This window comes from Neolamprologus multifasciatus, chromosome 2 (assembly GCF_963576455.1).
Source record: "Neolamprologus multifasciatus chromosome 2, fNeoMul1.2, whole genome shotgun sequence".
NCBI classification, from domain to species: Eukaryota; Metazoa; Chordata; class Actinopteri; order Cichliformes; family Cichlidae; genus Neolamprologus; species Neolamprologus multifasciatus.
Window position 1 is genome coordinate 34716206 of NC_140440.1, and position 16638 is coordinate 34732843.

At 39.5% G+C, this 16638-nt stretch overlaps 1 protein-coding gene and 1 long non-coding RNA gene across 10 annotated transcripts in view; both read right to left on the reverse strand.

Annotated features, from left to right (window-relative positions):
* The window catches only part of LOC146524969 (uncharacterized), a 34681-nt gene extending 27639 nt beyond the window's left edge, over nucleotides 1–7042 (reverse strand). Inside the window, exon 1 of the long non-coding RNA XR_014868809.1 lies at nucleotides 72–7042. This is a non-coding gene — a long non-coding RNA (uncharacterized LOC146524969). The remainder of the gene's footprint in view (nucleotides 1–71) is intronic.
* The window catches only part of diaph2 (diaphanous-related formin 2), a 421028-nt gene that overhangs the window by 109856 nt on the left and 294534 nt on the right, over nucleotides 1–16638 (reverse strand). For all 9 annotated transcript variants that reach the window (XR_014868698.1, XM_085130728.1, XM_085130725.1 and 6 more), the window contains one exon: nucleotides 7049–7173. Coding sequence is in view for 8 of the 9 variants with exons in the window: in XM_085130728.1 (XP_084986854.1) it covers nucleotides 7049–7173 (125 nt within the window). In the remaining variant the exon portion in view is untranslated. The remainder of the gene's footprint in view (nucleotides 1–7048; nucleotides 7174–16638) is intronic.

The following is a 16638-nucleotide window of genomic DNA, read 5'->3' on the forward strand; positions in this document are numbered from 1 at the left end:
CTGTTCCTTGGAGTCTGCGTTTTGTGTCCTTTCGTCAACCCCTACAGTCTGCCCTCACCAGACTGTGACACCTACACTATTTGTCTTTTTCTTAAACACACTAATAATTCAGCAACACCCATATTTATAAAGCTCAGAAAATAGAAACAAATGCAACAACACATGTTATATTTCATTCATAAACCTCTTCAAAAATATAGCTTTTTATGTTGTTTTTTATTGCAGCCTTGCTCTCTGTAGATCAACAGCACCCAATGCAGCGCTGGGAGAACAGTGATGAGATGAGAACAGCTCGCACAAGAATGCATACTGTTGATTTTGAACAGGGTTCATACTTCTATGGAGAAGCGTGCTGGCATCTTGAGAATTATAACACATTTTCACCACTTTCTGTAGCTCAGATAAGTCATTTGTCTGCTTGTCAAAAATCAGTATGTCTGCTGAGACGCCACGTTCAAAGTGAGGAATTGCTATTTATTCTTGTGACTGACTCATTCTTTCTAAATCTGAGTGGTTATCTTTATTTATTTGGACATTTACATTAAGGTGAAAGGCACACAAGCAGAACTAAAGCATGCAGGGAGCACTGCTACTTATTTACACTTGTTTCCCCTGAATTTTGGATAATTAAAAGGCTCCGTGGTTTATCTGTGTTTTAGCTAATTGGCCACACAGTTTACAGTGAATTTCATTAGCAAAAGAAACCACTTCAGTTGGGGTGGGGTGGGGTGGGGGGGGTGGGCCATGAGGGGCTTGGAGGAAGGTGGTGATTAAGAGAGGGAGCTTATTTGCAGCAAGGGGGGTGGGGTACTTTTGCTTTAAACATTATACGGAGCTGCTCAGCGTGTTGCCACCAGCATGTTTTAACCCAGTTTTATTATACACAAACATACAGAAATAAATATGATGATTCTCTAATTAATCTGACTTCCATACTGAAACACATAAAGGTGTAATGAACTGTGTTAACTTTTCCAAACAACACTTACACTGTCTAGAAAAAAAGCAAAGAATACACGCTAACAAAAAACAACAAAACAAAACAAGTAAGGGGTATTTCAAGCTCACCCTCTATAACAGAACAATCGTTTCACTAAGAGGCATTTATTAACCTTAAGTGTGTGGTGCTGATGCAGGAGATTTCTGCACCTGTGCAAAAACCCAGCCTGAAGCCAACAGAGTGTCCAACTGTTGCTGTTTTGACAGCGGCCATCCATAAACACACTGCGGTGAACTTCTTCCTTTGAAATGCGAACTAAATCAGACTGAAGACTAAGAGAACAACAAAAAGGAGGTGCCTGTATAAATGCATCTGTCCATTTGTATTAGAAGCTAGCCTCGGGACTGGAAAAACAGTGTCTTGATTAGAGGACTAAACTGGTTTGAGAAACTCACACTATTATCTATGTGGGTCCAAATCCTAGGACTCCAGGCTCTCTAATCACCCAGAGGTGTCAATAACTACTGTAAATAAGTATTGCTTTTCAATCGTCGCTTGTTCTTGTTGGGAAATTATCAAGAGAGGTGTGGATGTGGGAGGAATTCTACCAATTTGAATTATCTCATGATAGTTTGGCAAAATCCTTCCTACAGGGAAACAAATCCTTTCGATTTCTCTAAGACTCCGGAGTCCAGACTGATATCTGAACTCATCAGTATGACAATGCACTCCTCAAGACTCGACTATCTAAACTTTGGGGTAAAGTAAGACTATTTTCTTATTCAACTAATAACACAGCCATGTACAATCTCTATTCACTTATCCTTGTGAAAGAATTTTAAGACGTTTCACTGAGAAAACTCAATCACTGTGTAAAAATGTGACACACGCAAAAACACAGATATAAAATACACTAAAAATGACCCATAGTATAATAGAAATAGCAGATTTTTAATTTCTTAGTCAGAGGACCGTGTTATTTTTTTGTATGAAGACGCAACAGTGATGTTCTGTGACTAAATATCAGTAGTTTGTGTTAAGTCATTGAACACAGTACACAGAGATGTACTGGGCATGTCAAGGTATTCATCAGGGTCCCCTCTGGTCTCTCATCCTCCACCAAACCACCTCTCTACATCAATATTCTAGCATCCTAGTCTGTTTTATCATATTCAGCAGCAGTGCAGCGTGCATGTGTGTGCACATCATAGCGATAGCCTCTCTGGTGAAATAGGGCTCTCTGGGGGCTTGTGTCTCAACTCTACAGCCTTTGTGAGCCCCCATTACTTCTGACAGATAGAGATCACTAAACTGCTGAACAAACACCCCATTCAGTAATTAGCATACATTACAGTAATGGAAGGAGAAAAATGTATCAGTAAAGCCAAATGAAGTGCTTCCACCAAGTTAGTTCTGGCTTCTTAGTCTTCGTTTTCCTCTTCGTCCTGTGATTGAAATCTGGTGGCCATTTGAAAACACTGAAGTCAGTGTTAAGCTCAAGAAGAAGTTGATTTGAGCTTTGTGTCATGTTGCCCTGTGTTACATCCCCCAGGAGGATGTCTCTTCTGCCTACTAACCCTTTGTTTTGTCTAGGCTCCACCTCCTCTGTCCTGATTGGATGCTGCGCAGAGTCCGGCTAATTGGTAATCAGCAGAGCACTACTTGAGGCCTGTGGAGCTGTGCTTCTGTGCCCTCTGGCCATTTTGGTTGCCATACCTGTGCAGGCTTGCGTGCCTTTGTAACGTGTATGAGCTTTGTTGTTTTCATGTTCAGACTGCTCGTAGGGAAGAGCTGCCTTTTGCTTTGACACCCTGTTTTCTCCTGGTTATGTGTTGTTAGGTAGGTTATGGTTATAGGTTGTATATTTTGTTTTCTTTGGAGTTAGGTAAGTTTCTTTTATTTCTACATCCGGGATGTTTTGTTTGTTATGTTGGCTCTCCCTGACATTATACCTCAGTCTGAACCCCAAATCTCATCACCAGCATTAAATAAACCTTCTACACTTACCATCTTGGCTCCTCCTTCTCTATCCACCTTTATGTTCGTCCCTTCAACCCCCTAGACTAGCCAGGGGACGTAACACCCTGCTAGAAAGAAATGATGACATTGTGGTCATAAGGGGATGCACATGGTCAGCAACGACACTCAGGTAGGTGGTGGCATATTAAGGAATGATACCGAACGCTTAAATCCTCCCTTAAACTAGAGCACCTGAGCTTGAAACGCACAGAAATTCACAGAGGCAGGAGTTTACCAAAGCCAACAGCACCCAAGAGACAGTCCAGCACAAAGTAACAGGATGTAAGCTGCAAGCTGGGACAGCATAAACTCAGAGGCACAACCATGTAGCTTGGATAGTGTGCAGGAACATCTGTGCTGCATATGGACTAGAAGTCCCAAAGTACTAGAGGGAGACACCACAGAAGGTGGTCAAGAACATGGGCTGAAGTCCCATGAGACTTCAAGTTCCAGACTGACAAGCAGTTGCTGGCCAGCCAAGCAGACACAGTGATGGTTGATAAAAAGCAGAGGACCGCAGTTGTGATAGATGTAGCAATTCCGGCTGACAGCAACATCAGAAAGAAGGCGCAGGAGAAAATTGAGAAGTACCAGAGCTGAAGAAACAACTGGAGCAGATGTGGAAGGTAAAAACCAAAGCCATTTCAGAGGTAATAGGACTATTAAGAGCTTTATCCCTCAAAATAGACGAGCAGCTCCAGCAGTCCAGTCCAGGCACAACATCAGAGGTCTTTTTCTGGCAACAGCTAAGATATTGTGCAGACCCCTAAAACTCCCAGGTCTGTGATAGAGGACCATTATTTCTATGTACCTTTGATTATACAGGCTCGAGCGAGGTATCATGTTGACAAAGTCCATCTATTTACCTCTTTGTTTTACCTCTTTTTTATCCAGTTGTCACTACACTTTTTAAAACCCTGCAGGGTTTTTTGCTAGTTAAAGATGAAAGACATACAGACTGAAACAGAAGCATATGTACTCACCTACACATCCAATGTAAATTACCTTCCCATTTTCTCTGCGTCTCTCTCTAGCACACACACACGAGCGCACACACACAAACGCAGTCTGACTAATTCATCACAGTGCCCAGCCGTCAAGACAACAGAGCTTCACTTAACTTTTTCAGGGTTGCTCAAGCATCAAATGCACGACTTTTAGATGTTGTTGTTCTTCCATCTGTCATGCTTCAAGGAACCAACATCCTTTTCTTTAATCCCAGCATAAACTGAGAACCTTCACAGACATGTCCCAGCATAAAGTTTAAAAAGGTATGTTTCCCTTGATTGTGCTATCTTATGTACAGCAAAGCAAATGTCAACCCCAAAAAATACGGCACTGTATTCCACACTGTCACTGTTCCAACACTTGGCATTAAAGTGCCCCCTAAGCTCATAGCAAACGCTGGTACTACAAACTTCAGTGATTCAAGCAGTCTCCACTTTCAATCTCTCCTTATGGTCCATATGCGTGTGGATTCATTCCATCACAATGCTCATTTACACAAAACAGTCCAAGATCTGATATCTGAGGAGATTTAAAGTGGTAGAAAAATCTGAGAAAAGGGCTAAATTAACACAGACGCACACAGACACACACAGGCAACGGTTTCCCTCCGTATCACACCCCCGAAATCAATTCTCGGAATGAACAGTGCAAAATGTCATTTACTTTGACATCCTGATCAGAGATGGGCAGTAACGCGTTACTGATTACTTTTTTCAAGTAACGAGTAAAGTAAGGGATTACTATTGAAAAAACGGTAATTAGATTACTGTTACTTTCCCGTAGGAACGCTGCGTTACTGCGTTACTAAAACCATGATTTTTTTTGCGAGAATGTCTCATGACAGTGACGTCAGCGAGTGCGACGTTCGTGACAACAGCTGTGTGCAGATCAACAATGGATCATATATCGAGTGCAGAGAGAGTATGAGCGTGCAGCGTTTAAAGCGTGGAAGTACTGACCTTACTTTGAGTTTGATTCCATAAAAAGTGACAAAAACATTAGTGTCCGTTGTGCGTGGGAAGAAAACTTCTTTTTACAGCGAAAAAAACCCTAAACTTCCGAGCAAGCACCGAGTAGCTACGAAGTAATGGGAAACTCACAGAGAAACTCGCGGATTCTTCCACTGACCGCTGCACACCTGCACCAGGGTAACCCTCCGCCTACCCCACTCCTGCTTTACAGGTGAAAATAGAGCAACAGGACCGCTAGTCTTTGACTTTATTTATTTCCTGCTGTGTTTTACTTGCATCTATTTGAAAGACCGAGTGTAAACACACAAAAATAATATTTTATGTGCTGGAATGTGCAGAAAATAGGTTTAAATGTTAAACTAATTTCTTCAAGTCAGAGAATGTTGCATATAATTTTATTTTTTAAAAGATTAAAACTAATTTTCCATTTGATTACATTTTATATGATGGATTACGCAGAAAAAGTAGAATTGGGCTGAAAGATCTATCGCTTTATCACCTATTCAGGTTGTAAATCGTGTTTTTAAAAAGTAACTAAGTAATTAATTACTTTTGAAAATAAGTAATCAGTAAAGTAAATGGATTCCATTTTGGGGGAGGTAATCAGTAATTAGTTACTGATTACTTTTTTCAAGTAACTTGACCAACACTGGTCCTGATAATATGTACTGTGCTACAATAAAACAACATATATATATTTTATAGATCCTAACATGTTAAGACAAAAGAATGCATGAAATACTGAAAATCCTTTTTTATTCTCCCAGTTATTCAGGAAGTAACTTTATAATCAACAATGAATTCAACACTGCAAAATAAAATATAAAATATAACCATGTCATTGTTCCAACTTTTAGCAAAGACGCAAAATCAGTTTCACTGCAGTAAATCTGTATGAGCGTCATTCCTAGGACCACAGCATGGTCAGGTAGGCTGGGTAGGGGTGGGTGGCTGTGTGGGGTGATGTTTCAGGTCATGGCCAGCCAGTTTCTCTTTGCCATTCTCTGGGGAGGAACTCCAGACAGTGAAAAGGAACCATACTGCAGTACATCTACACTTCTCCATTTCCTCTCACTCAAGCATCTAGTTCTCAACGGAGCCTGGGAATCAATACTGACATTGGGGGAAAGAGCAGCTTTCTTGCCTGCCTGCTCTGCTTCATATAGCAGCTGCCGCCAGGGAAGCCTCTGCATCAGTTTTTTCTTTTTTTAAATATGAAAATGTAAATGTCCATCTCTGGTTTGAACAGATTTTTAGGGACTATTGCTCTCGTCCCTCCAATTGTGTTGATTTAGCCTGAATAGATATCAGATAAAAGGAAGTAAAGAAAATGTTATATGTTTTTGTGTGAGCCCCTAGCATATGGAAACACCCACTCATGTTTTAAATTACTCGAGAGTAATCCTTTCTTTTCTTTATAATATTAGAGACAAACATCGGCGATCCTGCTGACTGCTTCACTGTGTTTTTCCCCATGAAAGGCACCTTCGCCTCAGGGTATTGACAACAGACTTGATTTTCACTATTGATCAAACCTATACAGTGAGAACCTTTCCTCTCAGAAAGGGCATTCAAGAAAGTGCAGAGACATGGCTAATTCAATTTGGGACTAGAGATGCTTGGGTTTAAGTGAAACACTCTGTTATCAAAACAGGAGAGGTGTCATGAGAAAAGAGTTCTGTGTGGAGAGGATTGTGGTCGGCCAAAAGATGAAATCAGGAATAAGCGATAAGTTGGTGTGAGGGGCCAGAGTCCCTATTAGAGGTCCCCAGGGGACAGGCAGCGGTGGCAGAGTGCAGTAAAAATAGCCACAGGCATGATTTCACTCTTGGGACCCGGGGAGGACTGAAGAGGGAGATCTGATCAGCGTCTCGCAGCAAGGCAGCCAGATCCATTCCCCAAGTTCCCTAGGGTGCCACCTATCACACCAAGTGACTTAAACTGCTTACCACAGCCAGGCTGAACACAAACAGCACACACCTTTGCCACTGCTCGCTACAAAATAGGACAAAGAGTGTCCTAATATCGCTCAAAGCGAATGTTGTTAGAGAGCAAATTTACGTCTAAACCTGCGTATTGTCTTGGAATGAACACAATAAAAAAAGGATATAGACATCTTTTCCACAAACTTATCTTGTCCATCAGCTGTTTTGGGGAAGTTTTCGATGTCATTCTCGAGCCTCTGGATGTGCCGTTCCATGTTGGTCAAACTGCTTTTTAAGATCTCGGCGGACACTGTGGAAAAGTGAAAATAAAAACACACACGATAAGCTGGTTAGTATCAACAGTTGAGTGGGCTCTTGCTCCATATAGGAGTAACCCATGATGAAAACTTTAAACATTTAAACAAAACATATCTACCACAGAGGGAGACCGACGTGACATACTGACCCCACATAATCCATTTGCGTATGGCCTAGAAAAGTGAGCATGAGTGGTGATATGTGTGCACATTGGGTGTGTGTGCCTGTCTGCAGCGGCTCATTAATCAGTCTGTAATCACTGCTTGCAGAGTTGCTGTGGAATCCACTATATTCAGATCAGGCCTTTCAAGTCGAGACTTCAAACAGCATGCAGTGTCTTAGGGGATCAAATGGGACAGGAGCATGGATGCAGTGGCATGTTTAGGTCCTGTCAAGGGTTTCGTTTTATTGACACACAAATTCCAGTTTGCTCAAACTGAACATCAAGTTTGAAACATTTAGAATAGCCTTTAGAATACAATAGAATAGAATAGAATAGAATAGAATAGAATAGTCTTTATTGTCATTGTACAAAGTACAACGAAATTGGAGTGCCACTCCCTTGGTGCAAAATGCAATAATAAATATGAATGTAAAATATAAAAAGTACAATAAAACAACCAAAGTACTCAGACAATAATAAGTACGATATATACAGGATAGCAGCATAATGTAGTGACAATGGCAAGTATGGTAAAGTTAAGCAGGTTCAATTGTTTTGTGCTTATTTACTACGGTGATAGCTCTGGGAAAGAAGCTATCCCTGAATCTGTTTGTCCTGCTTTTATGTGACCTGTACCGTCGGCCTGACGGTAATAGTTCAAACAGTTGATTACTGGGGTGAGAGTAGTCCTTAATGATACTGCCAGCTCTGCTGAGGTACCGAGAGTTTGCAATGGCCTCCAGACTGGGCAGAGAGCAACCAGTGATCTTCTGGGCTGTGATATATATTTAATATGTCGTGTTGGTTAAATGGTATTGCCCAGTTTGAGAAAGGAAAGAAAAATAGGCTGATCAGAAAGGCAGTAACTAACTTTCTTTAACATCAGAGGAGATGGTATAAAGAGCACTTGACTAAAAGTATCTCTGTTTATTTGTTTTTATTTAAGCTGGTTTTGATCTTCCTGTACACGGTAAGCCCCGAGCCTTTTAAGAACTAAAAGAGAAACCGTTACTGTACTGTATTGAGAAGAAAAATCTTTGTATAAGAGTAGCTAGAAGTGAAGCTGGTGGTGAACCTACGTGAAAGAGGGTTCGTGGGTCAGCTAAACATGGGTTTATTTTACTTTCTGAGGATATGTAAGTCGAAGCTACATTCATAAAGTCGCTGACTGGACTTGCACAACAGGAAAGGACACGAGGTCACGAGAACCTCTGGGATTCTTCATCTGAAGAGTGTCAGCTTTCATTCCAGTCTCGCTTTGATTTCTCACAATGTTGACTAAACACAAGCAGATGAAACCACCTACTCGGCAGAGTAACATGTATCCTGCTGGTTAACAGGTCTATGTTATGAGTTATTTGAATGGGTCATCCAGCTCTACTTTGCATGAACTCATTATTATTTGTTTCAAGTACTGATTGAATACAACAACCCAGGACAACTTTTAATACTTGGCACCACTTTGACATCTGCTGAGTGTTTACATCCTTCTGTCTGTGACTGAAGAGAAATAGAAAGCTGTGGCAGGTCTCACTGACATAAGGGTCAACACCTTGTCTTGCTTTACATCAGTTCCACAGCTCGAGTTTGTCCTCTCTCATTTTCTGACAATAAAATCAGATAGCAATATTGTGGATCGCATGCACTTCCACTACACTGTCTGACACAAACACAAAGGGTATCTGAGGTGCATTTCCATTAGAACACACATGCACAGAAATTGCCTATTGTGATTGGTCTAGAAGCAATGCAGTGAGAGTGATGGGTGAGGTCACTGTCATCATTAGACTTTTCAGCTAGCTAGCTGGGTAGACTGGGACACTCACAATCCCTCCTTCTCATTTCTGGTAGAACTGACTCCTGGGAATGACACTGAGAAAACTACACCATCACATAGTCTGTTTCTCAGCTGATAGGGCCCCTGAGATCCACATGTGCTTGTCACTTTGATCTCAAACTTACTAATGGTGAAAAAGGAAAGCGAGCAGTGGACAGACGAAGCAAGAGGCAAAACAATTAAATTCACATCAAGCCGCTGGGAATGCGTTTGTCATTTATTATGGCTTATGATCGTTTTTTTGTGGACTGAGTGACAGTACTGAGTAATGACTCGGCTGAAAAACTGATCATAGGAACCAAGCGTAGTGTTTTTTATGAGATCAGAGAGGGGTCATGGGAATTCAAAACAGAAACGTTAACATGGGAAGTGCACCAGACCAAAGCACCAAATCCGCACTTAAGCTTAAATTTCAAAACTTACATTTTAACTACTGATTTTATCTGTTTAGATTTTATATACTGTTTTGTTTGTTTGTTAATTAGTTAGTTAATTAGTTAGTTAGTTTGTTTGTTAATTAGTTTGTTTGTTTGTTTGCTTGTTTTAATCGATTTTAAATCATGCTTTTTATTTGTTTTTGTTTCTAATGTCTCTGTAAAGCACTTTGAATCACCTTGTTGTTGAATTGTAATTGTAACAAATAAACTTGCCTTTCCTTACACCAGATGGGAAACAAGTGAAACCCAGCTAGATAGCAGATTGATTGCATACTTGCATTTAGCATTAAATTTGTAGCTGTGGGCCACTTTATACTTTTCATAAATGTGTATATGTAAGTAGAAAATCCAGCATTGATTCTTATGGGATGTCATTAGCTACAGTGATACCTTCTGTACACTGAATACATGTTCCAAGTGGATGAGTGGAGAAATAAAGAGGGCAGGTAGGTATACATTATACACACAGGAGCGAGGGATGAGTGATGTGTGGTGATGTAGGAAGACAAGAGAAAGTAACGAAAAGACAAAAGCCATTTTAAAGCGACGCTCTAAGCTGTATGAATTACAGAGTGAGGGGAAAACTGCGGACGACATCCTTAATTTATTGACACGAGCTCAGTAAAACTGGCCATCGCGGCATTAGTCATCCCTCAGAACAAAAGGCAGACAAAATGTATTTCATCGCGTTTTGCCTTGTTTCCCTCAAATAAACTGCCAGGGAAAAATACTGTGTAGCTCACAATACCAAATCAACCGCTATAATGCGAAGATGTCAACCTTCTATTCAGTCATCTGTTGAGGGGAGCAATTTTCATTTTGATTTATTGACAAATAATACCAATCATTCAACTAATGCTCTTGCAAATGCTGCCAAAGGTTACAAAGGAAATGGAGATTTATGTTGAACATCGCTGCCAACGCAGCATAAAAGATCAAGTTTTAAATAATCTAAAGACTTATGAAAACAAAGACAAATGCAACATAAATCCTTAAGAGAAGGTCATTGATAAATACATTTATTCCTTTAGCAAAGTAAGTGTGTGTTGGAGAGGATATGACACAGGGAAAAGGGACACACAGAAAGGAAGCACAAACACAGACTGCATAGAAGCATTTTTGAATTTTATATATATATATATATATATATATATATTAGGGGTGCAACAATACTCGTATCGATATTGAACCGTTCGATACAGTGCTTTCGGTTCGGTACGCATATGTATGAACAATACAAAATTTTTAATTTATTTTATCAATTTTCCTTCTGACGATGCTGTCTGTGTTGAGCGCTCAGTGGATCTGCGCTCGACAGTGCAGCCTAGGCGGAGAAGTCGAACGCAGATTCACTGAGCGCAAGCTAGGGAGACAGAAGTTAAGCTGTCCTTGCAACATGGCAAATTGAACCTCCCCCACCCTCATTCAGATCTGGCGTTTGGAACTATTTTGGTTTTCATGTGACGTATGACCCTGAAGGTAAGCGCGTCATGGACTAAAGTAAAACAGTATGTCGGATGTGCCACGCAATGCTCAATTACATGGGTGGGAACTACTGCGTTAGCGCAGTTAGCTCGTTGACGTGTTGGCCGTCCAGCCCCACGCACGGGGCGTGGGGCTCGTTAACGGAGATTTGCCATGTTGTGGCGTTAACGTCATTTCAACGAGATTAACGCTGACAGCACTAGTGGGAACACAACGAATATGACTGCACATTTACTCCGACATCATCCCAGTGCAAAGACAAGTGGAAGCAGACAAAAACAACAAGCACGCATGCTACAAACTTTACCCGAGTCATTTAGACAGCCGTTAGCACATGATTCTCCTTATGGGGACCTGATATGTTTAATATGCTGCTGAGAATATAGCCCAGAAGAAGCGTATAGTAGAGCTTTTATTTTGGAAAGAGACATTTCTCTGTAATAAACTCTCTTTTCCAAAGATGAGTGATTCCTCAATCAGATAGATTTTTTTTTTTTTTATTACTTTGTTGTTTCAGCAACATTAAATTTAAAAACTGTACGTTTGAGTTAAAATATATATTTATAATTTTAATAAATGACAAATTAAAAAGGCATGAACATTTTTTTTTTGTATCGAAAAAATATTGAACCGTGACACCAAAGTATCGAACCGAACCGAACCGTGAATTTTGTGTATCGTTGCACACCTAATATATATATATATATATATATATATATATATATATATATATATATATGGTAATTTGGTAATTTATTTCAACATGTGAAGAATATACAAGTACATTTAGAAAAGAAAATAAGAAAGAAAAAAAATACATACAAAAAAATGTTCTGATTAATTTACATGTTGAAAGGGAAGAAGTAAACACTTATTTAATCTCACCCCTTTGCCATAAATCATCAGTTAATATTTAGTCAGCTTCCTTACTGATATAATCTGTAATAAAAATAGTGAACAGATTTCTGATATACTATAATATCACATCATGAATTTTTTGTTTGTTTGTTTTTAAATAGAGACATTCACTTAATTTAAATATAATAATATTTGTGCTATATATGTTTATATGTTGATTATGTTTAAAAATGATCTCTTAATTAAAATATATCTCAAAAACTAATGACAATAAGTATAAAACACTAAAAAGTCAAATGTTATATTGGATCAGGGAAAAGGGACACACAGAAAGAATGCACAAACACAGACTGCATAGAAGCATTTTTGAATTTTATATGTTGATTATGTTTAATGACCTTGTAGTACCATATCACCCTATTAGAGCACTTCGCTCCCGCTCTGCAGGCCTACTTGTTGTTCCTAGAGTATTTAAAAGTAGAATGGGAGGGAGAGCCTTCAGTTTTCAGGCCCCTCTTCTGTGGAACCAGCTTCCAGTTTGGATTCAGGAGACAGACACTATCTCTACTTTTAAGATTAGGCTTCAAACTTTCCTTTTTGCTAAAGCATATAGTTAGGGCTGGACCAGGTGACCCTGAATCCTCCCTTAGTTATGCTGCAATAGATGTAGGCTGTCGGGGGATTCCCATGATGCATTGAGTTTTTCCTTTCCAGTCACCTTTCTCACTCTCTATGTGTTAACAGACCTCTCTGTATTGAATCATATCTGTTATTAATCTCTGTCTCTCTTCCACAGCATGTCTTTTATCCTGTCTTCCTTCTCTCACCCCAACCAATCACAGCAGATGGCCCCGCCCCTCCCTGAGCCTGGTTCTGCTGGAGGTTTCTTCCTGTTAAAAGGGAGTTTTTCCTTCCCACTGTCGCCAAAGTGCTGCTCATAGGGGGTCATATGATTGTTGGGTTTTTCTCTGTATCTATGAAGCGCCTTGAGGCGACTTTTGTTGTGATTTGGCGCTATATAAATAAAATTGAATTGAATTGAATTGAATTAAAAATGATCTCTTGATTAAAATATATCTCAAAAACTAATGACAATAAGTATGAAACACTAAAAAGTCAAATGTTATATTGGATCAATTTAACAGAAATTCATGTTGCTGCGAGGAATGAAAGTTTCTTTACAGTGACAGCCGAAGCTATTCTCATTTGAATCAACTTGTTTTTCCATTGCATTAATTCTCTGTGAATATTTGAAATCTGCAAGTCTAAGAGGTACAGTAGTGGCTATTATAATAGCACTTCATATGTGGAAAAATATTCCAGCCCCTGGAGTTTACAGGCGTTAAATTCTTCGAGAATCCAAAACAGTTTTAGGCACGTTTGCATTTTTACCCACGCGAAGCTCTCACCATTTCATTGACTATGCAACATGTAAAGACAGGATGACCTTCAGTAAACTCTTCACATGACCAGCTACACATAATATGTGCTGAAAGGTATATTCATCACATCAGAGTAAAATTGGTTATTGATCAGCGCAATACTACCAGTCAAGACAATGACTGATTGTGCGTGTTTCTAAGTAGGTGTTGTACACATTAGTGCTACTTCAAATACCTCTACTTTAACATGACAAAGACTTTTCCTTTATCTTTTTCTTTAGTCTCGGTGGCACCTGAAAGCGAATAAGAGATGAAGTGGGAGACAGACGACTGTACAGCAGAGGATAAACACAACTGCATGTGTTTCCTTTTCAGGAGGAATCAAAGCAGCTCAGGTTGCAGTACTGAAAGTGATAGTGTTGCTGTGACAACATAGTCACATTGTTCTGTCTGATTACCTTGAATCGTGTACTCCTACAAACAGCAGGCAGGAGAAAGCTGCAAATGGGTAAATTTAATGGACAGCATAAAGCTGGAGCTCAGGATTACCTGTAAATATTAGGGTACAATTTGAAGCCATTGGAGATGATAATCTACCTTTGGTGTGGTTTCCTGTTGTTTATTAGAACAAACGATAGCTTCTTTAGTGATCTATTCATGTGTGAACAATTAAAACACCAGTTTGTTGAATTATTTACATGCATCGTATGCATAAACGATATTATTACTTTCACTCAGAGGGCAGGAAGTACCACAGTGTGCAAAAAATAGTCACAGCTGTAATTTCCCATCAATCTTACACTAATTGTTTGCACATAAAAGGATGAAACCTTCTTGCTTTTGCTCTGTTTCCTCTTTTAATTTGCATTTTCCTTAAAGCCCTCATGCAGAAAAACTGTTACCATAATGAAGGATTTGTTTGCCTGATTGTAATTGATGACCCCCTGAAGAGTAGAATCAGAAATTCGTAACGGTTAATCTGTAAATCCTCGCTACGATCACTTCTGAGCAGAGGCCTCAGATGTTAAGCCTGGAGTCGCTACAGCCGCCACTCTCTCCCCATCCTGGCAGCTAGATTTTGCAGTGTCACCATATCCAATATTCTTAAGCTACAAGATCAATCAAAAATAGAGGAGGAGAGATATGAACGTTAAACCAAGAAGAATAAAACATGACTGCATAATTTTTTAATTATGACATTTGAATGGAAGTATGGGCTGCAGCCAATGGGAAACGTACAGCCAGGCACCAAAAAACACACACTTTACTGTTCCTCCCGATCTAGAAGCAGGGCTTGTTTGCAATGGGGGTCATGTCTATGAGACTTTATTGCTTTTGGCAGCCATCAGAGCTACAGCCCAGTGCCAGATCTCTGGAGGAATTACAAATGGAGTCAATTACAATATATTTTGATGCATGGGAAAGTTTAGACATTGACCCGGGGTGATGACAATTCCCTGGGAAGTGCTGAGGAAATCAGTCAGGGTGATGTGTTGCTGCTATATGTAAGTCTATGCCCTCTGCAATAAAAAGAATGAGGATCTCAAAGGGGTACAATGGTTTACCTCCTCTCCCCTGACAGCCAACAACCTAAACGCACCTGAAGATGGTAATTTCTCTTTGTCAACACGTGTTTTTCTTTGATATTGTTATGATGCGTTTCTTGTGACACGCCAACCACAGAAAATTATGAGTTAGGAATATACAGCTGGACGGTTAGGGTAAGTGATTTTAAGGCGAGGTGTATGAAAAACACCAGTGGAAGCTGAGTTACCGTAGCTTGAAGAGGCAAGCATGTGTTCCAGCTTTCATGCATGTTTGCACTCGTGTTAGGCTGACGAGGTTATCCACGTAAGTGAGCTGTTGGGTAAGTAGCAGAATAAGTAAAACCTCAGCTATGTTCTCATGCTGATGCTTCAGTCACACTTACAAGTACAACTACTAATTAATTACAATAACAAATGCCTGAATGCCTTTTAAAGTATGTATTTATGCCACAATTCATCATAATACCAGTTTGGCTGATGCTGAATTGGAAGCACACACACACACACACACACACAAAAGGAAATGCACACATGTATAACTTCAAAATAATAATGAAGGAAACTAACTTAAAATACATCAAACAGGACTGCATTCACAGTAAGATGGATATGGATATGACTTGGTGTGGCACACCACGTCATCACGATAGCCTGCAGAGGTTGAGTCTTGCCTCTAACCTCATTCACAACTTCAAAGTTGCACCTTATCACATGGCTAAAGGTAATCCACCTGACACCTCTAAAGGGAAACACTTAACTTGCTATTTCTACATCCAAGACACCAAAACCTCACTTCAGTTATGAACTGACCTGAAATCTATAAATATATTTCTTCACAGCAATGCCCTATAGTTCAGAACTTTTGCAAAAAAAAAAGAAAAAAGAGAGAGCTGAAAAAAGAAACAGATTCAAACTGAACCAACAACAAAATCCCAGCTTTTAAATATTTAACACTGAATATAACAATGTCAATTAATATGCAGTAGCTGCAAGCACCAATTACCAGGGCGTATGCCCAAGGGTGTGTTCGTGCTCACGCGCCCCTGAACACACATCTTCTAATGCAGTTAAACTTAAAAGAAAGATCAACTGCATCAGCACAAGAGCAAAGGAAAACTGTTGGATTCTAGTAAATATGTGATACACTACACATGATGCAAGAAGTACAAATTATGCTTTGTGCCAAGTTCAGGTTAACACTTTTTTAAATTGCAAGAGCAATAAAATATGTCTGATTTCTACATATAATAATAATAATAATATGTGGGACAATATTGCTGCTATTTAACTAGTTTACATTCAGTCTTATCAAAGGTTTTGCTTGAGTCTAGATAAGAAAGGCCGACTGCTGTGGGAACACTAGAATGAGAAGAGGATAAATTGTGGGAGAGGGTCGTGAACTTGACTGATATTTTTCTATTATTTATCTAAGAAAACTTGTCACTGACCATCACAACTGATCTACAGTTCACCCGTGCATATTCAGAGAAGAGAAGCGACTTTTTTAAATGAGATTTTTTTCTTTCTATTACTTAAAAATTGAAGATGGCAAAAATGTATACTAATTACAACCTACCCTAATTTCTTCTCAGTTTACTCCAGAGGGACAGGTGGAAGTGCTCCCTGTTTCACCATACAGTCATAATTACTTCCTATTTAGCCTTAACCTGTAATAACCTTATTTTTAAAATCATTATTATTTGGCATACCTGTGCTATTTCAGTCTTGAGGGGAAAAAACAGGTTTCA